Genomic DNA, 23,067 nt, shown 5'->3' on the forward strand with positions numbered 1-23,067 from the left:
ACATGGCAGGACCAAATACTGTCTAGACCATCCCTGACAGGTGTTTGTCCAACCTGCTTTTAAAAATCTCCAATGCTGGAGATTCCACAACCTCCCTAGGCAATTTATTTCAGTGTTTAACCACCCTGACAGTTAGGAACTTTTTCCTAATGTCCAACCTAGACCTCCCTTGCTGCAGTTTAAACCCATTGCTTCTTGTTCTATCCTTAGAGGCTAAGGTGAACAAGTTTTCTCCCTCCTCCTTATGACACCCTTTTAAATACCTGAAAACTGCTATCATGTCCCCTCTCAGTCTTCTCTTTTCCAAACTAAACAAACCCAATTCTTTAGTTGTATAAATGTATTATGTAAAAATCATGCAGTGATCATCCACATTTCATTTACAATAGTTGTAATTACAGAAGGAATATTTCTTAACACAAACATGATTTAAAACATAAAACTGTTAATATTTCTAAGTATATAAAATTATATTCATACTAATGTTATAGCTCATACAGTACGAGGATACTTACCCAGCCATGACTAATACAGATTTGACTGCTCTCATTCCAAAGTCATAATGATCTTGTTGAGAAAGCTGCTCGCTACAAAGTTTGTACATTTGAGTCATCTTCCTTGCAAGAATTTTACTAGATTCAAATCCTTCAGAATACAGAATCACCTAACGTAAACAAGAGATGGCTACAGTTTTTATTAAATACTGGAAATTTTTATTTCTAGGGACTCAGTGCTGCTCTCACATTGTCTTCAACTGGCACTGTATGTATGCATATTAATATATGTATCAGAGATAATATATTTTGCGTTAATTTATTTTAACTATATTTTTCTACAAACACTCTCAGGTATGCAATCTTCTTCTGTCTACAGGAAATAAAGCATTAAATCAATTTACTTTGGGAAAATATTAAGGGCTAGATCTACAAGCCTTGCATTGGTGAGAATTTACTAATAGATCCATTTACTTTAATGGGAATACTTGTGTGAGTAAATACTCACCAGTGCAGGGAAGGGTTGCACAGTCTAGCCCTAAAGGATCAAAAGTATGTAATAAAGTATAGCAAATATTTTAAATTATGGACTTATATACCTCTATCCCGATATAACGCGACCCGATATAATACGAATTCGGATGTAACGTGGTAAAGCAGCACTCCAGGGGGGCGGGGCTGCGCACTCCGGCGGATCAAAGCAAGTTCGATATAACGCGGTTTCACCTATAACGTGGTAAAATTTTTTGGCTCCCGAGGACAGCGTTATATCGGGGTAGAGGTGTATTTCTGAGTGACATCAGACATAATATATTTCATGTCCAAACAGAGTAATGCTGTGCGGGATTAACTAAGTGTATTTATGAAGAAACTCCAATTTTCCAGGAAATGGTTTACAAAGAGATCTATGCACAAGCATAACTTCATTAATGGCATATTTGAGAAGACTCCAGGGAGATAGAGAATAGACACTCATGATAATATTGTGGTTCATTACTATTAAACGGTAATATTGCCCTCAAATAAACACTTGCAACATGTTTATTGTATATATTATAGATTAATAGATTAAGGACAAAAGGGATCATTGGTTTGCAGAATGTCAGACTAGATAATCACACAGGCCATATGACATTCCCTATATTTACAGGTACCTCAGCAATCAAGGCATAATTTGGAACCATCATTGCAAAGGGTCTGAAGAGAGCTTTTAGATTGTCAGGTAGCTCTGTTCGTCCAGCATAGCCAGGATTCATTGTGATGAATGCCACACAGGTCATAACCAACTTTATTTCACGTCCCTCAAACATAAATCGAGAGAGCTGTTTAAAAGAAAGTGAAATGTCAATATACTTTATACTAAATTTCTACAAAAAATAAAATCACACATTCTTTTTTAAAAATTAGGGCTTTTTTTAAAAGACAGATTACAGACAGTGAATTGTGGTTTGCATTTATATCTGAGTATGAATACACTTGGATAATGCATTTTTCTTTCTGAGCTTTTGAAAAACCAAATGAAACTACTGGCTTCACACCCGGTTTTAAATGTGAAACAAACAGAAATAAATATGAAATCCTGATGAGCACAGCAGACAGCTTTGTGGCATTTCTGGTTATAAAGCAGGGCTTTTCCACAACAGTTGGCTCTGCTAGCAGAGGAAGACACCTCTGAGGTTCCACCATGTCTAGAATTAGGATTTGCTGGTTTAGGATCCTTCAGTATTGGAGGCTTTGTTTTCCGTTCAGACGCAGAGGACGGTACCTTCAGTGGGATCTGAGGCTGCTTTTTATTTCCTGAGGGGCTAATGACCAATGCAGGCCTCTCAGTTCTCACCAAACCAGCAGTTATGGAACCAGAGGGTTTGGCCCCAGAGCCGCCTGAACTAGAAAAGCTTGAAGCTGGCTCTGATGCTCCTTGAGAGCTCCTGGGGTGAAGTTGCTGCTGATCATGTACCATGAAGGAGCATGTTCTTCCCCCAGCTAAGCCAGACACCTCCTATGGGCATCTGAAGTGGGGAATTCAGCAGAGCAAGAGGCACATCTCTTAAATCCTCACCTCTTCCCCTCTGGATCCATCGTAGGATCCATGAGCCCACACTGAGGTGTTGGAACTAATACAAATGAATAAAAGAAACAGCTTCCATACATAAAATAAACAAAGCTAAAATTTCTAACACTAATCTAACCAACTAAAAACGCTGACAGAGGCACTGAGTTTTTTAAGAGGTTGGATCAGTCTGGTGAGATTTCTGGTCCTCTGCTGCGAGGTAAGTGGTGAGCAGGAACATTTTGTGAGATGGAGCCCCCCCTCCTTCTCCACTAAGAATTCCAAGATATAGGGGGCACGATGCCTCACTGCTTGTTGCTTTAGAATATGGGGACCTGATTGTCCATCTGAATCAGGACCACCTGTTGCAAAATCAGGTTTCTGAAAGTCTTCAGTGCATAGCGAACCTGATCCTAGGAACTGAAGATCTGCACTCTTTGGAGGAAGGCTGAATAAGAATAAAAGATAAAAGCCATCCCTCAAAAAGGAGATCTGAGATGAGGCAGAGGTGGATCATTTTTAATCTTCCTGCTTCCTGGAAAGTGGAGTTATAATTCCATTGGATGTTTCCTGTGTAGGACAGGATCTATGGAGATGTACAGGAAAGTGCTTTGTGATCTCTCTAAATGAAAAGCCCGATGGGCCAAACCTACAGCCCATTTACCTGGCCTTTGCCTTAACTCTAGGTAGGGAAGTTAAACAGTGAGGACAGCCACAAAGACCCCTCACATCCATGATTTCAGCTTCAGGGCTGCAATACCATCCATGGTCTGCTATGCAGCCCCTACACAGTGGGGTCACAACAATGGATTCAGGTAGATGAAAACCAACAGTCCTCCCCATGCCTCTTCCCCATACTCTCTCCTCTGCAGGCCTGCTGTGGGGGCCACTGTGAAGCTGTGGTCTCTATGCTCTGCCCCACCCCACACATAAAATCATGCTGGGTGCACAGCTCTCGTTTGAGCCAGAAGATTTAGCCCTGTAGATACGTAAGATATGTTACTAGCAATTATATCTTTCAACAACAGTTGTGACTAAGTTTCCAAATGTGTAGGCAGACTCCTAGTTTTGGAATCCATCACCAGTGTGAACAATTTCTCTCTCCCAGTTTTATTAATTTCTTCTGGAATTTCAAAATCTCCATTTACGGAAGGTCACCTCAAGATCTATTCTTTTCTACTGTGAATAAATCCAACTCCCCTAATACTTTTACATAATTCAGAATGGAGCCGGGCATTATCTGAGTTGCTGTGTACAGACATATACTTCATTTGGTATGATGACACACAGAGGGACCACAGACTGGAATGTTCAGGAATGGAATTAAAAGTAAGTAATAATTTATCAGACTCTTTAGAGAGGAGCTTAAAAATGGCAGAAGGCAAGGATGTTTAATATTCTGTGACTAAGAAAGTGTGCATGAAAGAAAAGTACTGACAAACGCTAAATTAGGCAAGAAATTAGATGGATTTGTTTTACAGAATTCAACTGAAATTAATTTGATGGTCTCTAGTGGGCACTGAAGTTAAGTGAAGATAGCATAAGTGTTACAGGTCAGAATTAATTAACATCCACAGAGTTGTGCTGGGAAAAGCTTTTGAACAATAATCCACTTTATTAAACACTAAAAAATAAAGATTTAACTACATTTTCCTGAAAAATAAGAATCTGAAGAATCTAAAAGTTTAATATCTGAACATTAAATAAAATTAACAATGGAGGACCACTCCTCTTGTCATATGAGTTGGTGATTTTAATTCAACATCATGAAACATGCCATCACAGACCCAATTCTACAAACAGTGACTATTGAGTACCTTTTCTCCAGCATGCAATCCCACTGACTTCAATGGGACTACGTGCAAGAATAAAGATATGCACTGTGACGTTGCACTCTATATGATTTTATGAAAATATGTTAATGAGTGCGAATATAATGTAACTGGAATATGCTTCATGCAAAAGGTCTCTTGTAAGGTATCATTACAAAGCTTATAATCTACTGAGTATGGTCATCCTATTTGTATGTATGTATCATTCTTGTATCTGAAACTAGAAATATGAACTATAACTCTGAGGGCCTATTGTAATTATGCAAAGTGTGGGCCATTAATGGTCGTTTGGAATCTTGATGGCTCCCATCAACCAGGACAATTGACTGTAGATGGCTCTGTTTTACTTGTAAGTCTTCCTGTATACCTTTGTGCTGGCAAGTGTGTAATGAAGTCTTACAGTGACATGTGATCATGTCACCTGAACTGGAATCCATCTTTAACCTGGTGCTTTTTCATTTAGAAGGAGGGGTGGGAACCCAGAGACGGAAAAAGGATTCCCGCCTTGTGCAAAGCTATATAAGGGGGTGGAACAGAACAAAAGGGGCTGCAATCATGAGAAATCCCGTAGCTACCACCTGTGCTGGAACAAGGGCTGTACCAGGGGAAAGGATTGTGCCCAGACTAGGAAGGCGTCCAGACTTTGATAGAAGCTTATTGAAACATCTGAGGGTGAGATTTTATCTGTATTATGTTTTCTTACTCTATTAGGTTTAGACTTGCATGTTTTATTTTATTTTGCTTGGTAATTCACTTTGTTCTGTCTGTTATTACTTGGAACCACTTAAATCCTACTTTTTGTATTTAATAAAATCACTTTTTACTTATTAATTAACCCAGAGTATGCATTAATACCTGGGGGGGCAACCAACTGTGCATAGCTCTCTATCAGTGTTATAGAGGGTGAACAATTTATGAGTTTACCCTGTATAAGCTTTATACAGGGTAAAACGGATTTATTTGGGGTTTGGACCCCATTGGGAGCTGGGCATCTGGGTGTTGGAGACAGGAACACTTCTTAAGCTGTTTTCAGTTAAGCCTGCAGCTGTTGGGGGACGTGGTTCAGACCTGGGTCTGGGTTTGTAGCAGGCAAGTGTGTCTGGCTCAATCTAGGCAGGGCACTGAAGTCCTAAGCTGGCAGAGAAAACAGACTCAGAGGTAGTCAAAGCACATCAGGTGGCAGTCCCAAAGGGGGTTTCTGTGATCCAACCCGTCACATGCACAGTAGCAAGTCTTTGCTGGATCAGGCCCATCCATAGCTGTCATTGTTTAGCACCCTTGCTGGAAATCTCATAATAAAGGATAAGGACTGAATGGATGTGGAGAATAGAGACTCAACTACCCTCGGACCCTTACAAGTGACCTCGCTAGGTCAGGGTTATGGCACATTTTTGGAGAAGCTTGCATTGCTGCAGTCCGTGCTGTACCTCTACTGTGCTTAAATAAAGGATCTAAGATCTCAGTGTTGTCAGTCTAGATCTCTTCACAAGCATGACATTCATTAAAAATGTACATCAAACACTACGTGTGTTTTAATATCTAATAAAAAAAGATATTACCTTTGCAGCTTTAGCATTCCTAATAGTAATCAGCTGCTGAGCAATCACAGACAGAACTTCAATATCAATTCGGTTAAATTCATCAAAGCAGCACCATGCTCCAGACTGGGCCAAACCACTGAAGAATCGTCCCATCATCTGAAATCACAGCACAGTCATAGCTTAACACTGCACTGACATGTCTCAAGTTCTTCAAAAGCTATGAAGCTAGTTAGTCCAGTTTGAGAGAAATGGAGAGGAAGAAGAAATGTCACTTTGTGGAAGAAAGAAAAACTGGCTTATTTATACAGCACTGTAGGGCCCCCCATCCTGGAACATGCATCCAGACCACTGAATGAGGCAGGGGTCCTGGGAATAAACAGCATGTTATTCTGTAATTAAAGCTGCATACGCACAAGGCGCAGAATAGAATGTTTATAGTAAAAACCCCAGAATGATTCCAATCAACTTGTAAGCCATATTTTTATGCATACTTGCTTCTGATCAGCTTTATGCTGTAAAGCACTTCAAGATACTTTCATCTTGTGGGCTAATTTCAAACTAAAAAAAAATAAAGACAATTAAGGAGCAGAGAGAGAGAGAGAGAGAGAGAGAGAAAAGAGGCCCTAAAACAGAGGTTCTCAATCCTTTAAATAGAAAAGAAAAAGAAAAATGGGCCTTGGAAGTAGAAATAAATGTCAAGGGGAAACTGACATCAGAGAGTATCTGCACCAGATCTGACCACAGGAGAATTATACACCCATGGGGAAAAAAATAGAATCTCTTAAAATTTATTTTATTGACACATGCTGTATATTAAAACGCTTTCTTAGAAAAATATCTTTATTACAATTAATAGTATGAAAAAAGTCCATGTTCTCTAAAAAGATGTCACATGATTTGTGAAATCCAAAACCTTCCCTGAACTCTATTCTACACTGTTTTCTTATAAAATTAGTACGATCCAATCAGCTCAGAATTGAGAAGTTAAATGCTGACATACAAAATTCTCAGTAAAAGTGCCCAGATTTCCCTTTACACTGCTCAGTTGGTACAAGGGAACATGATCTGGCCACTGCTGAGCATTTCCCAGGCAGAAAGGCATTCCACAGTGGTGTCAAGCTGGTGGAGCCAGCTCCTACACCAGCCTAGTCAACCTGGCACAGGGGGCTGGTGAAGGGAGGCAGTGGGTGTGCTAAGGCAAACGGATCGGGAGGGGATGGAGTGGACACCCTATGGCAAGTGTCAGCTAGTGAATGGTCCCTTAGGGAACCATAGGCAGCTGTCATGTTAGAACAGGTTTATGTCAGGACCAGGGCTGGGGCAGTTTGATACCACCAGCCCCTACAAACTGAACGCATCTTGGCAAAACAGAGAATCTAGCCCAAGATAAGATTTTTAAATGCAGTTCAAAAGGATAGGGAAACTTGTTATTATGGACACATCTTCCCCAAACCTGCCTTTTTAAACATCCAAAATGCTTGCGGCCAATGCTTTTCTTCCTGATGGAGAAGGGGAACCTATTTTATATTTATCTATATAGCTCTAATTTCTTAAAAACTTCCCTGACTGCCTCACTCTTTCCTAATGATAATTAAGATTTTTTTGTTAATTTTAACATGTCTGCAATTTCTTTTTTTTTCTTTTCATCACCCTCCCCTCTCCTTTGTCATAGTGCAAAGAGCTAATTCTGTGGTAGGGCAAGATTACAGCGCCATTTCTATGGAGAGATTCTATAAAGGCTGGGCACATTGATCCTATTTATACTGTAGTAGAGCTAAACAAAAGGAAGACTGGCTTTGTGGTTAAGATACATGACTACAAACCCAAGAGCCCTGGATTCTACTCTCAGCTCTACCGTTCATTTCCATGTGACTGTAGACAAGTAACTTCACAGGGACAAATGGAGCATTGAGTTTTGTCTGTGCAATCCCACTGACTGCATTGAGATTGCTCATATTAATACATTTACTTCTCATACCTTGTAATCCAAACCATCAGAGCAGTTAAACACAACACACTGGATGGCAAGTGCTTTGGCAAGGTCTTTAGTAGTCTCTGTTTTACCAGTTCCAGCAGGTCCAGCAGGAGCTCCACCTAGGTCAAGCTGCAAAGCTCCCATAAGGCAAAGGTAGCAGCGATCCTGATGAGATTCATACGGTATTGTTACATATGGAAGAGTAGGTATTTTCCAAAGCTTCTGCTACTTTTCACTTTTTCTGATTTGTTTTAAACACTTCATAAGCCTGCTGACATATTTACAAATACTCTACGTATAAGGTGATAGCAAATAGTATGGAGCAGATCCTTACTTGGAGCTCCCCATGGAGCTGTGACAATTTACGCCAGCTGAAGCTCTGCTCTAATGTATTTAAATCAGCACAAACTGTCCAAAATACACCATTAAAAAGTGTAGCTCAGTATATTAGCATACAGTGGGCTAAATTCTGAAGTCCTCATTCTGGTAAAACCCCCATTGCCCAATGTTATTACATTCCTTATTGCACAGGAGCCTGATTTTCCAATATGCCAATTTGGATGGTTCACTGCAGCCAAAAACTCAGTACAAAGCCTGTCCACAAATATTCCTGAATTTTCCATGTAATAGAAAATGCCCAGATGTGTTGAATATTGGCTGAATTAGACATCTCTGCATAGGTATACGTGAACATCTTGAGTCCTTTCACCAAAGGTGTAACTGGTAATAGTAACAGGCTGTTTTCTTCCAGGGCACTTTAGTTTTATTTTGCTGCAAAAAGGTAACACTATGAAGGAGTATAAGCCCCTGTTTTGTACAGTGCTACACGTCAATCCCATACTAAAAGATTTCTAAATACCAACTACCTATCTACGGGTTATTCACTCCTAATACTTCTAACGCAACAAACCTCTATCTAAATAATGATAAAGAGTATAAGTAAATACATACAGTCAGTGGGGTTATCACCAATCTTGGACATGCTCCTAGGTATTCATAGCCATAAGTATACTGGGATAAAGCCATCCTAGCAACACAGTTATCCAGATCAAGATCCCAATAATAACGTAGTTGTCTTTGCCATTCAAAATTGTCAACAGTGTCCACCTACAGAGATAATACACAATGCATTTTTGAATAATGTGATTCAAAGCAGTTAGCATTTTGTACAAAAATATCCATTATTTTGGCATAAACAGTTGCTTTACCTTTTCTGCCACAAGTTCACTGACGATATCTCTTGCATGTACATCAATAGTTATCAACGCTGTTATAATATTTCTGTGTAATTTTGGAAGAATACCACGGACTAATCCAGCCAGTGCATTTAACCTCTATAAATGAATAAATAAAGTGTTAAAGTATTTTCTCACTGCACTGAAAATATCAGAACTTTAAAATAGGTGGTCAGGTCTTCAGCAGGTACAAATTAGCACAGCTCCAGGATACATCTCTAACTAAGCTGTGAAAGTTTAAGAAATAAAATTGCACATTTCTGGAGATATTGTGGTTCTTTAGAATATAGTTGTTTTACATCTGAGGGTCATTAAAATAAAGCTTGCATTCATTTCTTCCCATTTTTGACTGCTTTCAAACGGTTCTCAACACAGATAAGAAAATATATATATATAAACTTAGCAGCTCTAAACCAACTGAAGTATATAAAATCATTTAAGAGATTACAGAAAATCAAACAGCCTGGTGACATGGAAGCTGACTACTGTATTTCCCAAATATCAGCTCCATTGGGGAGCCAAATATTATCAAACACCAACTTGAAAGTATTGGCACTTAGCATTTGACCACTACACACTGAAACCTCTACCCACTCTGGCTAACCCTCACAGAAAAAGCCCTATGCATAGCTCACCAGAATCAGACTCTGAGCCCCAGTCACATGGCCAAAAGACCATTTTGAGCAATGTTGGCAGAGATGAGCACTCACAATTCCCTCAAAGCCATCATTCCATAGAAGCAGGGTATAAATACCCAGCCCCTCAAGCCATCCCTCAGTTCTTCTGCCTCCAGAAGCCTTGTTTGGAGATGGGCTCCAAAGCAGAGTTAAGGATGAAGGGTCAGTGAGGCTTGATGGAGGCAATGCAGTTGGAGAACAAGTTACTGTTTGCAAGATTCTCCTTCATGATCTTGCTTCTGTGAAGCTCTATTGCAGGATGCTAGTTAGTACTGACCTCCCGAGATAGTGGCCTGAGGAACCTGGCAAGTTTAACAGTGACTGCAGCACAGCATTTCTAAAACCAGCATCTGCTCTTGATGTCATGTCGAGCAAACAGTGACTTGTGAACATATGAACAAAATTCCATGCAGCAAGCCCTACCGATTTCAGCTGAAGCCACAATCTCTATACTTGTCCTTAAGACGACTATTTCCCTGATGGAGTACGCCCAAAGGTGGCTCAGGCACGTGAACATCAGCTGGTTCACAATGGGACTGGATACACAGACCCAGCCACTTAGCAGAATTTTACTTTCTTTTTCAAAATTAATTAAAAACTAATTTTCAAGCATGGCAAACAAAACGTTAAATTCATTTGATGCCAAAACCCCACATACAAACTCACATCAACATTTATTTTTTCAAAGTCACTTAAAGCTTGTAAGTGATCATGATCTTCTCCTTCTAAGCACTGAGTCAGATCACGGCACCACATGAGCTGGGAAACAGTCAGGACAACCTGTAGAAAGGAAACATAAAAATACCATCGATACGTCTTAGAGAAGTTGGCAGAGTAGGAACTCAGATACAATAATGATGGGGTCACATAAATAAGCAAGGCCGTGACCCTGCAAGCATGCATGGGCTTAAATTGGACAACTCATGGGCTTAAAACTAAGCATATGTTTAGATGTTTGCAGGATCAAGGCCAAAGTAAGTGGATAGGTGTGACATACCAGGGTGCTATGCAGACCAATGGAGGGCTGTGCCATCCCTGCCCTGTAACCTTGGGTGCCTTACAATGCCTTGCTGAAGTAGCTCCCACAAACAACCGTCCAGCATGTAAGCCACACCCTGAGTGTCTGTGTGCAACTAGGGTTATGCTCTGGCTTTTATACTGCAGGGTGACCCCAACATGCTCCCAGTCCTGGATTTTCCCCAAGGACACCCCAAATATATTAAGTCCATTATTCCTTTAAGGGAAGAAATACACAGCTGCTTATTACTTTAGAGTTGCCCAGACACTTTAACTTAAACACACTGGATTAGACAAAATAATAAAACAAGTTTATTAACTATAAAGAGATTTTAAGTAAGTAGAAATAAAGAGGCATAAAAATAAAAAATGGTTACAAGAAAATAAAGATAAAACACTTTCTAGTGCCTAATTTAACGAACTATATTAGATTCAAACAACGTTTCTCACCACATGCTTCTAGTAGCAATACTGACAAAACTCATGGAGTCAGGACCCCTCCCACAGAGTCCAATGGCTGTTTTCTTTGTCTTCTCAGGTGCAGAGAATGAGGTGGGCAGGGAGACAGAAAAGGGTGTCTTGGGAGTGTTTGCCCCTCCTTTTTATAGTTTTTTAGTCCCTCTTTGAAAATCATTTCCAGTGAGAACCAAGGGACAGGCAGTCTGCTAGAGGGAGGATGTTCCCTGCATGGCTTTTTCACCTGTGCGCGCTTTCCTTATTTTCTCCCTTGATGACTCTGTTTATTGCTTAAACCCAAATTAAGACAAGCATATTCTCCTTTTTCAAGACAAGTATGTTTGACGAGTTTGGTGCTACGTGACTCTGAACATGGGTTTTTAATGTCATACAGGGAAACTTATAACTTTAGGCATAAAGCTGCCAGACACATTTTACCATGTCTTCAAGTGTGAACACAGGGGTGTATTCTATCACAGTAGGCAAGAAAGATCACACAAAAATTAGTGTGGCTTACCTGAGATGGGTGTCCAGCAACAACCCATTCCATTCTCACTCTGGTTTGATAATCAACAATAGCAGCTTTAGTCAGGCGTCTAAGAGAAGAGAACATGGCTTCTTCTACTTTACTAAGCCAGTCTTCTACATTTCCTCTGGCCTTAAGTCCTTTCCCTAAGCCAACCTACAATCAAAAGCTGTGTTAACCATGGAGGTACTATTTCCTCTGAGTTGATACGCTCATACCTTGATACTGTAGGTGTTTTCTAGGATCATTGATGGCACAGCAAAAAAATACTAAGCCTGATTCACCAGTGTACTACTCCATAGGACAAGAAGCAATGGGCTTAAATTGCAGCAAGGGAGGTTTAGGTTGGACATTAGGAAAAACTTCCTAACTGTCAGGATGGTTAAGCACTGGAATGAGTTGCCTAGGGAGGTTGTGAAATCTCCATCACTGGAGATTTTTAGGAGCAGGTTAGACAAACCCCTGTCAGGGATGGTCTAGATAATACTTAGTCCTGCCATGAGTGCAGGGGATGGGACTAGATGAGCTCTCGAGGTCCCTTCCAGTCCTGTGATTCTATCATTTTTATGCCAGTGTAATGCCACTGAAATCTAAGGAGCTCTAGCCTTATAAACCTGGAGTAATGCAGTGATGGATCTGGCCTATTCTGTATTTTATTCATATATAACAGTTGTGTTTCTAACTTTTTACTTTCACGTACTGTATATATGGAAAATATATATTTACTGGAAACAGATTAAAAGAGTAATCAAAATATTTACTTACCCTCTCTCCCTCGGGTGACAACATTGCTAAAATATCATTAGTAAAAACCTTTTCTTCTCCCTCAGATGGAGCCATCATGGCAAACTCTAGTTTAGAAATTGAATCAAAGCATTTTCTTAAATGAGGCTGAACTGCTTGAGGATTGCGAGTCTGGGCCAAGATTTCCAGGAGTTCATCGTTTGATAAAAAGTAAAACCTGTTTGATAAACAAAAGAACTTTAGATGCAAAATATTTGACACAAAAATTAAAAAAAAAAAAAAAAAAAAAAAATTCTCAAAATAGCTAAAAATAGTAAAATTTGGAAGAATTTTATAGTATAACTAAAGATTCTTGCCATTTGTATTAGTAGCAGACAGTATAACATTAAATCAAATATATGCCTTCTATTGATGTCAATCATCAGATTGCACGGATTGTTTGCAATGACTTTTACTAACCTGGGAAAGATAACTCGCTTGGACTCCAAATAAGCCTCTAGGCATTTTTGAATTTGATCAAGTAGCCCATTGTTATTCTGAAAAGTCTCTAAGAGGCCTATGAAGAGAAAAAAGATTACTTGAGAAAACAGTGTAGTGAGAATAAAAAAACAAAAGAGAAATACTGTGATTAAAAGTGCAAGGAAAAACTCCGCTTTTTATAAGCTATGGCTGAAACCCTCTCACCAGATAAAACTACATATTGTTACGTGTTAATAATTTCAATGCACATTTTAGGGCTTGCAAAGAATTCACCTATGAAACCGGGGCACATATTCAATTACTGCTTCACCCACTGAACTCATTTCAATTTAATGCTACATGGGCAAAACTCCTATCCCTCACATGAAGCCTGAGTAAACAAACAGAGGATCCTGCCCCAGGGTTATAGGTGAAAGAACTCATCCTTCACAACACAGTCAGGGCACTTGACAGCCCCCAGCTGCTCCTTGGCCGCTACTCCAACCACTGGGCTGTAACAGTGGCTATGAGCTGCCCAGGCACAGGGATGTGCACCATTTTATGGCTCCAGCGCGCCTTGCCCCCCCATCCTTCTGTGCCACCCTGGAAAAAGCCAAGATCGAGCAGTACTCAGTGGTGAATACGAGAGATCCCCTGCCTGTGGCTTGGATGCCTTGTGCAGGAAAATATTTCATAAAATCCAGCAAGTGTCCATTTTGTTTCTTAAAATATTGTACATTGTGTAGACTATGAAAAATGTCAATGGACAGAAAGTGATTCAAACAACCAAAGAAGTCTAAAAACCAGTAAAAAGGTCCTAACATTCTACAAACAAAAGTGGATTCTGCAGGAATGCAGCAGCAGAAAGCGGAATGTTTTGGCTGCTGCAAATTTTACTGTAATCCAAAATGAACTCTCCTACCCTGGCAAATGAAAGAGTTAGTGTCCGGTGCCACTTAGTACCTAGATCTTAATGCTTAACATGGAAAACCTTGAGTCTGATTTTCCATTGCCCTGCACCTTCTGAAGTCATTGACACCATTCAAAGTGAGTTTTAAATAGTTCATAATCAGAATGGTAATGATTTCTCCCACTGTGCACTTCACTCCTGTGTGCATTTGCAGGATCAAGCCCTTAAGGAAGACTTTACAAGTCAGGTTAGTGAAGCAGGGGAGAGATGGAAAGATGAGTGTAACGGGGTGGCTTGCGACAAGGAGCAATGGCGAGGTGCTGGACCTCATCAGTGTTTGGGGGGAGGAAGCTGTCCAGTCCCAGCTGCGCTCCAGCCGTAGGAATTACGATACCTTCAGGCAGATATCAAGGGACATGATGGAAAGAGGTGCACTGCAGTGCAGGGTTAAAGTGAAGGAGCTGCGGAATGCCTACCGCAAAGCCTGCAAGGCAAACAGGCACTCCAGTGCTGCCCCCACGACCTGCCGTTTCTAAAAAGAGCTGGACGCAATACTGGGGGGCGACCCCACCTCCACTCCGAGTACCACCATGGACACTTCAGAGCCCAGTTCAACAAGGCAGGAGGAGGAGGAGGAAAGCGGGAGTGAGGGTGCTGAGGAGGAGGAAGACACCCCAGCATCTCTAGATGCATGCAGCCAGGAGCTGTTCTCAAGCCAGGAGGAAGGTAGCCAGTCGCGGTGGCCGGTGCTTGGGGAAGGACAAACACCAGAGGACGTGCCCAGTAAGCGGCTTTTATTTTGGGAAGGAAGTTATTCGGTGCAGGCTCTTGGGGCGAGGAGGGTTAGGTCTGCATGCATGGACAATTTTCGCTCTCCGAAGGCTGGTTTAACTCAAAGTGCTCTACATCTGCAAGTGTAGCCATGCCCTTGGATGCAGGAGCATTATTGGACAAAAAAGCCTGTATGGAGTTTATTTAAGGAGCCCTCTGAAAGGGGAAACTGAGGCAATGGGCTGTGTGCAGAGCTTTCTTGAAGCCATCAGGGTGTGGTTGGGAGGTGGAAAGGCCACTTGATGACAGTGAGGGAAACTGATTGATAGAAAGACACAAAATATAGGGGAATAGGTAGAGAACATAATATAGAGAACGGTTGCAAGGAGAGAAAGTAAAAAGGACACAGGATACTGAAAACAATAATGGAAGATATATATTATGAGTGGGAAGAGAAGAGAAAGCAGAGTGAAAGTAGGGAGAGAATGCATAAAGAGAGCAAATGAGCTATAGCAAGTTACATTTTGAATATATATTAAACAAAGTTGATTGACAACATATTGCAATTAAATGCAGTACATAGTAAACAGGACACAATTGTCTTATTCCTTTACGCTGCAGGGGGAGTGGCCTTGGGGTGGAGCAGTACAGGTATTTTTCATCCTACTAACAGACATAAGTGTTAGGCTAGCAAGTGCGGAATAAGGATTAACATCACCTACAATGGTTTATACATTGATTGGGATAATACACCATTATTTTATACCAGGCTGAGTAGCAGCACGAAGAGCATTTGGCAGACGATTAACTTTTCTCATTATTTCCTTCCAGGACTTATCCACCTGTAAGAACATCTTTGCCTCTCCAGGTAGCTGCCTCTGTATATCAGGAGCACTAAAAATACTTTCTAAGTAAAGCCAGTTTCTCTGACATGTCAACCACTCTTCCTAGAAAAAAAAGGAAAACTTGAGCAATTAGTCCCCATCCTTACAAAGGAGAATTATTGAAATACAGTCTGAATTTTCAAATTAGGAAGCAGAAGAAAATCCACAAATATTAAATATGAATCCTCCATAAGATTTCAGATATCCACCCTTAGGCCTGGGTCCACACTAACCCCCCCCACTTCGAACTAAGATATGCAACTTCAGCTACGTGAATAACGTAACTGAAGTCAAAGTACCTTAGTTCGAACTTACCGCGGGTCCAGACGCGGCAGGCAGGCTCCCCCGTCGACGCCGCGAACTCCTCTCGACGAGCAGAAGTACCGGCGTCGACGGCGAGCACTTCCGGGATCGATCCCAGAAGATCGATTGCTTACCGCTGGACCTGGAGGTAAGTATAGACCTACCCTAAGACTGTCAAAACTTCAATATTCATGACACAATTTTAGCCCTTTGGCTCAACTATCAGACATTTGATGAGACAGTGTGCACTTTGCCCCCCACCCTCCAAAGATCCTCTAAGATAATTTTCTATATGGCAAATTGTATGGTCACGAAGAACGTACATTTCCAATACACTCACCAAGTAAACTCTATTTGATAACATGCTAGGTAGGCTGCTTTGAAAAATCTGGCAAATCTTCTTGGACATTTGTCAGATTCTCTCTTAAATTGTGATTTATTTATTTTTTTAAAAAGGGGGAAAACAAAGGATATAATATATGCTGCTTGAGAAGAACCTTTATTTTATGACATGTGACAGGCTGCAAGAGACTGACTTGGCCACCAGCAAATAAAGGGTTAACTGCAGGTCTGCTGCCTTCTTCCCTTGCATGAAGATTAACAGGATGGTGCTGGATATTGCAGGCCAATCAGGTTCTCCAGCAGCACAAAGATGTCATACTATGAGGTGGTATCTCCACAAGGCTTTTTTGCCCCAAACTTCCTACTGTGGCTACTACTCTGGCAGCTCCACTGGAGGTCGCAACATTAGAAGCGTTGGTGTAAGCAGAGCTCCAGGCTGCCAGCATTTTCAGCACCATGTCCCCTAAGCCTGCCCAGAGTAGGTCTACACAGCACCGGCAGCTATTGGTGCGATCAGTGGAGTTGCAATGGTGGTAGTAACAGTGAGAAATTATAGAGAAATAAGCCTCAGGCTCTGTTCATTGTTACCCTACAGCCCCTCTGCACCAGCTAGGCCGGCACAAAGGGGACACAGGATAGGCACAATCCCGCTTCCAGGTGATACTGGCCCCTGGGGATATATCTGCGCTGCAATTAGACCCCGTGGCTGGCCCGTGCAAGCTGACTTGGGATCGCAGGGCCCGGGCTAAGGGGCTGTTGAATTGCAGTGTAGACATTCAGGCTCAGGCTGCAGCCCGAGCTCTGGAACTCTGCTACCTCTCCCGTACCGGAGCATGCTTAGGACCTCTTGTTTTCTCCTGTTGCAAAAAACTCCCCCAGCTCTGACCAGTGCTGTGTGAGCCCCTCCCAGTGCTACGTCTGCAGAGGAAGAGAGCTGGCCAGTGTTGCTTCTCTTTCTAATATTAATGTTTTACTGTTGCTAATTTTAAAATCACACATTCACATTTTCCTTTAGTTTCAATATTTTGAATAATTTTCCAATCGTTTATACTACGGGCATTTCAATTTAGGTCCATATGCTTCAAGTATTATTTAGGCCAATGGGGCCTTGTATATTGATCCTCAATTGATCATCTGCAGTATTTCAGTGCAGAACCCTTCCTCTACCCATGACATTAGCCCTGTCCACCCCACAGCTGATGAACTGGCCACTATTTTCGCTCAATTACATGTACCCAACCCAGAATCGCTCCCAGCTATCACACTTTCTGGCAAGAAGTGCCTCATGTCAAGAACTCAAAGCTGACCTTGTCATCCCCACTCCAGCAGCAAGGCACCAGCTACCCCACTTTGCAAGGGGCTTGGACCTTGCCTCCCATAGGCTGCTGGACCCACCCACCACCCACACCAAGACCTGGAGAGATCTGATACCACTACTACTGAACGCTCTTACTATGCACCCTAGCTTCTCTCTGCTTGCGGCCAACACGCACTTCCAATTTGCAGAAGCCATTCACTTGCCAGTTAGATAGCATTCCCAGGGTGAAAGTTAAACAAATACAGTATAAGCTCATTATTTGGACTGTGTACGTCACTGACACATTCTGAATGATGGTTTTCCCAACAAATATAAGATCAATGGGGACTTTGTGACATCACCTTGTAAAATTAGGTTAAAAAAAAAAAGATCTCCTTTCAAGCAATTTCAACATATTCAGTATTTTAAAATAAACTCCGCCACTTTGTCCTTTATTTGAGACTCAAGCTAAGTCCTAAGAAGCTGTTTTGTTGTTTGCTACTCACCAATGTTTGACTAAATAAGGAGAGCTGCTTTTGCCATTCATCAACACGTGCTTTCAGAGGGCCCACATATCGTGAGGAGGCTATAGTTGCTACATTAATAGTGCTGTCATCAAGAAGAACCTTAAATAAGAAGTACACAGTCTGTCAGTTACTGTCTGGGGACCTGATTCTCCACTAGCAATGATCAAAATAAAATGGATGAAGGTATGTTATTTCAAAACAAATGGTTTGTTGCCTAAAGTTTTAGTTGAATCAAACTTTGGCTGAAGTGTATGCTATGATTTCATAACATATTTTCCAAATCACAGAAATTAGGCCCTGATCCTGCAAATGGCTCTGCACAGATCATAGGATCATAGAATATCAGGGTTGGAAGGGACCTCAGGAGGTCATCTAGTCCAACCCCCAACAGACCCAAGCACCTGCAAAAAGGGTACACCGTTGCAGGAGAGGGGTTCTAGATAGGTTTTATGCAGTCATCCAGCTGATATTAGTTCTTCTAGTTCTAATGTTTGATATTAACCAAAGTATCTATAATTTATTAAGATAATTACATATGTAATAGATACTGCAATTGTTAACTTTGGAGAAAAAGCAGTTACTCACCTTTGTAACTGTTGTTCTTCGAGATGTGTTGCTCATATCCATTCCAATTAGGTGTGCGCACGCCGCGTGCACAATCGTCGGAGAATTTTCTACCCTAGCAACACCCAGTGGGTCGGCTGGGGAGCCCCCTGGAGTGGCGCCTTCATGGCGCTGGATATATACCCCAGCCGACCCAGCGCCCCCTCAGTTCCTTCTTGCCGGCTACTCCGACAGTGGGGAAAGGGGGTGGGTTTGGAATGGATATGAGCAACACATCTCAAAGAACAACAGTTACAAAGGTGAGTAACCGTTTTTTCTTCTTCGAGTGCTTACTCATATCGATTCCAATTAGGTGACTACCAAGGCTTACCTAGGCGGTGGGGTCGGAGTGAGACATCGCTGAGTGCAGAACCGCTGATCCAAATGCACCATCATCTCTAGACTGCTGTACAAGCGCATAGTGAGCGGCAAAGGTGTGAACCGATGACAAAACCGCCGCTCTACAAATGTCATGGATCGGGAGGTGAGCCAGGAAGGCAGTCGAGGAGGCTTGGGCCCTCGTGGAGTGGGCGGTGAGGTGCGGCGTCGGGGCACCGGCCAGGTCATAGCAAGCATGAATACAGGACGTGATCCAAGAGGAGATATGTAGCGAGGAGACCAGTAGGCCTTTCATCCGGTCAGCCACTGCAACGAAGAGTTGAGTCGTCTTCCTAAACGGCTTCGTACGCTCGATATAGAAAGCAAGGGCCCTGCGTACATCCAAGGAGTGCATACGCTGGTCTTGTCGCGTAGCGTGCGGCTTAGGATGGAAGACCGGGAGAAATATAACCTGGTTCACATGAAAAGCTGATACCGCCTTGGGAAGAAAGGCAGGGTGGGGGCGAAGCTGCACCTTGTCTTTATGGAAGACTATATACGGAGGTTCGGACGTGAGCGCTCTGATTTCAGAAACACACCTTGCTGAAGTGATGGCTACAAGGAAGGCTGTCTTCCAAGATAGGTAAAGGAGTGACCAGGTAGCCAATGGCTCGAACGGGGGCCCCGTGAGCTTGGAGAGAACCAGGTTAAGATCCCACGCCGGAACCGGTTGACGCAGCTGTGGGTATAGGCGGTCTAAGCCCTTGAGGAATCTGACGACCATTGGGTTAGAGAAGACCGAGGAAGTGTGTTCTCCTGGGTGGAACGCCGATATAGCAGCCAGGTGCACCCTGACCGAAGATATCGCCAGGCCCTGCTGTTTTAGGGATAGGAGATATTCAAGTACAAGTGGGATTGACGCCTGCAAGGGGGGCGTGGCCCGCTGCTCGCACCAACAGGAGAAGCGCTTCCATTTGGCCAAGTAAGTGGCCCATGTAGAGGGTTTCCTGCTGCCCAACAGAACCTGCTGCACGGAATGTGAGCATCGTAGCTCTGTCCGAGTCAGCCATGCAGCATCCACGCTGTAAGGTGGAGCGATTGCAGGTCGGGGTGACAGAGTCGGCCGTGGTCCTGAGAGATCAAGTCCAGGCGCAGTGGAAGCGTGATCGGAGTCTGTACCAACAGCTCCAGGAGCGTGGTGTACTAGTGCTGTCTTGGCCAACCTGGAGCGACTAGAATCATACGTGTCTTGTCTCTACGTAGCTTGAGCAGGATCTTGTGGACCAGCAGAAATGGAGGGAAAGCATAAAACAGCTGGTCCTTCCACGGTAGCAGGAAAGCGTCCGACAGGGAGCCCGGAGATCGCCCCTGGAGGGAGCAGAACACGTGGCACTTCCTGTTGGCGCGTGAGGCAAATAGGTCGAGCTGGGGAAATCCCCACCTCTGGAAGATGGAGTGGATGATATCTGGGTGAATCGACCACTCGTGCGTCTGGAAGGATCTGCTAGACGGTCCGCTAGAGTGTTCTGGACTCCAGGGAGGAACGATGCCATGAGATGTATCGAGTGGGCAATGCAAAATTCCCACAGGCGAATGGCCTCCTGGCATAGGAGGGATGATCGGGCTCCCCCTTGCTTGTTGATGTAGAACATGGCCATGGTGTTGTCTGTGAGGACTGCCACGCAACGGCCATGTAGGAGACCGTGAAACGGCTGACAGGCTAGGCGCACTGCCATCAGCTCTTGAACATCGATGTGCAGAGCTAGTTCGGATGTGGTCCACAGGCCCTGCGTTTGGTGCTCCCCGAGGTGAGCGCCCCAGCCGAGAGATGATGCGTCCGTGACCAGGTACAGGGAGGGTTGTGGGGTGTGAAACAGCACTCCTTCGCACACCGACTTGTGGTTCAGCCACCAGTTGAGAGAGATCAAGACCGAATTCGGAACCGTGACCACCATGTTCAGGCTGTCCCGACAAGGACGGTACACCGATGACACCCAGGCCTGAAGCGGGCGGAGCTGAAATCTGGCATGCCTGGTTACGTAAGTGCAAGAAGCCATGTGTCCGAACAGGCTGAGGCACTTCCTTATCGTGGAAGTCGGGAAGCCCTGGAGGCTGCGGATGATGTTTGCGATGGTCTGAAACCGAGTGTCTGGCAGAAGAGCGCGGGCGAGTCTGGAGTCTAAGACTGCCCCGATAAACTCTATTCTCTGGGTTGGCTCCAGAGTAGACTTTTCTTTGTTGAGTAAGATGCCCAACTTGTGGAATGTTTGTAGTGTGATTTGGACGTGGGATTGAAGCTGCTCCCTGGTGTGGCCGCGCACCAGCCACTTGTCTAGATACGGGAACACCTGTATCCTTTGTCGACGAAGGTAGGCTGCCACGATGGCCATACATTTGGTGAACACTCTCGGAGCCGTGGACAAGCCGAAGGGAAGGACGGCAAATTGGTAGTGTACGTTGTTTACTACAAATCGAAGGTAGCGCCTGTGCAGAGGGTAGATTGCTATATGAAAATATGCGTCCTTCATGTCGAGGGCGGCGTACCAGTCTCCAGGATCCAGGGAAGGGATAATGGTCCCCAGCGAGACCATGCGGAACTTCAACTTTACCATGAATTTGTTGAGTCCGCATAAATCTAAAATGGGTCGAAGACCCCCTTTTGTCTTGGGGATCAGGAAGTAGCGGGAGTAAAATCCCCTGCCCCTTAACTCTGATGGAACCTCCTCTATCACCCCCATAGAAAGAAGCGTAAAAACCTCCTGTGTAAGGAGTTGCTTGTGAGAAGGGTCCCTGAAGAGGGACGGGGCGGGAGGGTAGAAGGGGGGGGGACGAAGAAAACTGAAGAGCGTATCCCCCTTCCACCGTGCGAAGAACCCAACGGTCTGAGGTTATAAGGGACCAAGCACGGTGGAAATGGGAGAGGCGATCCCGAAATAAAGGGAATGGATCCTGAGTGGTGGCTAGTACGCCGTCCTCGAGCGCACCTTCAAAAATTTTGTCTAGGCCCTGAAGGTGGTCTAGGAGGGCCTTGGTTCTGACCGAGTTGGGGACCGGTCGACCTCCTTCTACCAATTCGTCCACGCCTTCTGGGGAAGTCCTGTCTTGGACGAGGAGGAGGAGGGTAGAACCTCTGGGGCTGGGGCCTAAAGGGCCTGCGCTGGGGTCCTGGGACATGCATCCTCAGCTGAGAATATGCTCACCACCGGGTCCTCCACTTCCACTATCTCCTCTGCCTGAAGATCCATGTTCCGTGCCACCCTACGTAACAGGTCTTGGTGGGCACGGAGGTCTATCGGGGGTGGGCCCGAGGTTGTCATGCCCGCCACCGCCTCATCTGGGCAAGATGAGGAAGATGCCTCAGGAGGTAAAGGATCCAGAGGTGGGTCTGGATCCGAGGGTCCCTTATGTCCAGGATCCCCTGTACTGGGGTCTGGGGCCTGCATGGGCGTTGGCACAGGAGCCTCAATACCCCCTGGGGGAGGACGGGTAATGGTGGCCTCCGGTACCCTGGGCTCTGAGTGTGCCGAGCGAGAGGCCGCTGGTGGAGCCCCTTGTGCCTGGTGATATGCCCGGTGATATGCCCATGGGGTCCAGAAAGACCAATGTGCAGGGTCCTGTCTAGGGTCCTCTGCCCCATCCTGCCAATGGCAAAGGTCGTCCGCTGCCTGACCCTGAGCGGGATAGGCTGAGCGGGAGGCACCTTCAGAAGAGCGAGACGCAGATCTTGAGGGCCAGGGCAGTGCCGAGCGTGATTGCGCTGGCTCCTCCTGGAACGGTGCCGAGCGGTGCCGGTCCACGGGAGAGCGGTCTCTGCGCGGTGCCGGGGAGCGGAACCGGGAGCGAGAACGGTGCTGATGGCCATGCCGGTACCGGGATCCAGATCTGGATCGCGAAGAAGACCGTCTGTAGAATCGGTGCCGGGAGCGGCCTCTCGAACGGGATCGGCGCTCATACCAGTTCCGGGAACTGCGTCGGGACTCTGAGCGGTATCAATGCTCGGGTCGGTGCCGAGAGGTGGACCAGTGCCGGGAGGAAGAGCTGGGCCGCGAGTACGACCAGCGCCGTGATGAAGACTGGTGCCGGGACTGCGAGCGGCGTCGGGACCT

General features: G+C 44.2%; 1 protein-coding gene across 1 annotated transcript in view; it reads right to left on the bottom strand.

Annotated features, from left to right (window-relative positions):
- Nucleotides 1-23,067, bottom strand: part of LOC113409451 (dynein heavy chain 6, axonemal-like) — a 184,948-nt gene that overhangs the window by 130,314 nt on the left and 31,567 nt on the right. Inside the window, exons 19-30 of the mRNA XM_026663373.1 lie at nt 18,020-18,139; nt 15,454-15,634; nt 13,007-13,103; nt 12,569-12,764; nt 11,795-11,959; nt 10,471-10,584; nt 9,101-9,226; nt 8,844-8,999; nt 7,896-8,057; nt 5,936-6,073; nt 1,649-1,816; nt 516-664 (exon numbers count right to left, since the gene is read on the bottom strand). Coding sequence (XP_026519158.1) covers nt 516-664; nt 1,649-1,816; nt 5,936-6,073; nt 7,896-8,057; nt 8,844-8,999; nt 9,101-9,226; nt 10,471-10,584; nt 11,795-11,959; nt 12,569-12,764; nt 13,007-13,103; nt 15,454-15,634; nt 18,020-18,139 — 1,772 coding nt within the window. The remainder of the gene's footprint in view (nt 1-515; nt 665-1,648; nt 1,817-5,935; nt 6,074-7,895; nt 8,058-8,843; nt 9,000-9,100; nt 9,227-10,470; nt 10,585-11,794; nt 11,960-12,568; nt 12,765-13,006; nt 13,104-15,453; nt 15,635-18,019; nt 18,140-23,067) is intronic.

Source organism: Terrapene carolina, unplaced genomic scaffold (assembly GCF_002925995.2).
Source record: "Terrapene carolina triunguis isolate 2854851 unplaced genomic scaffold, T_m_triunguis-2.0 Scaffold33392, whole genome shotgun sequence".
Lineage (NCBI taxonomy): Eukaryota > Metazoa > Chordata > Testudines > Emydidae > Terrapene > Terrapene triunguis.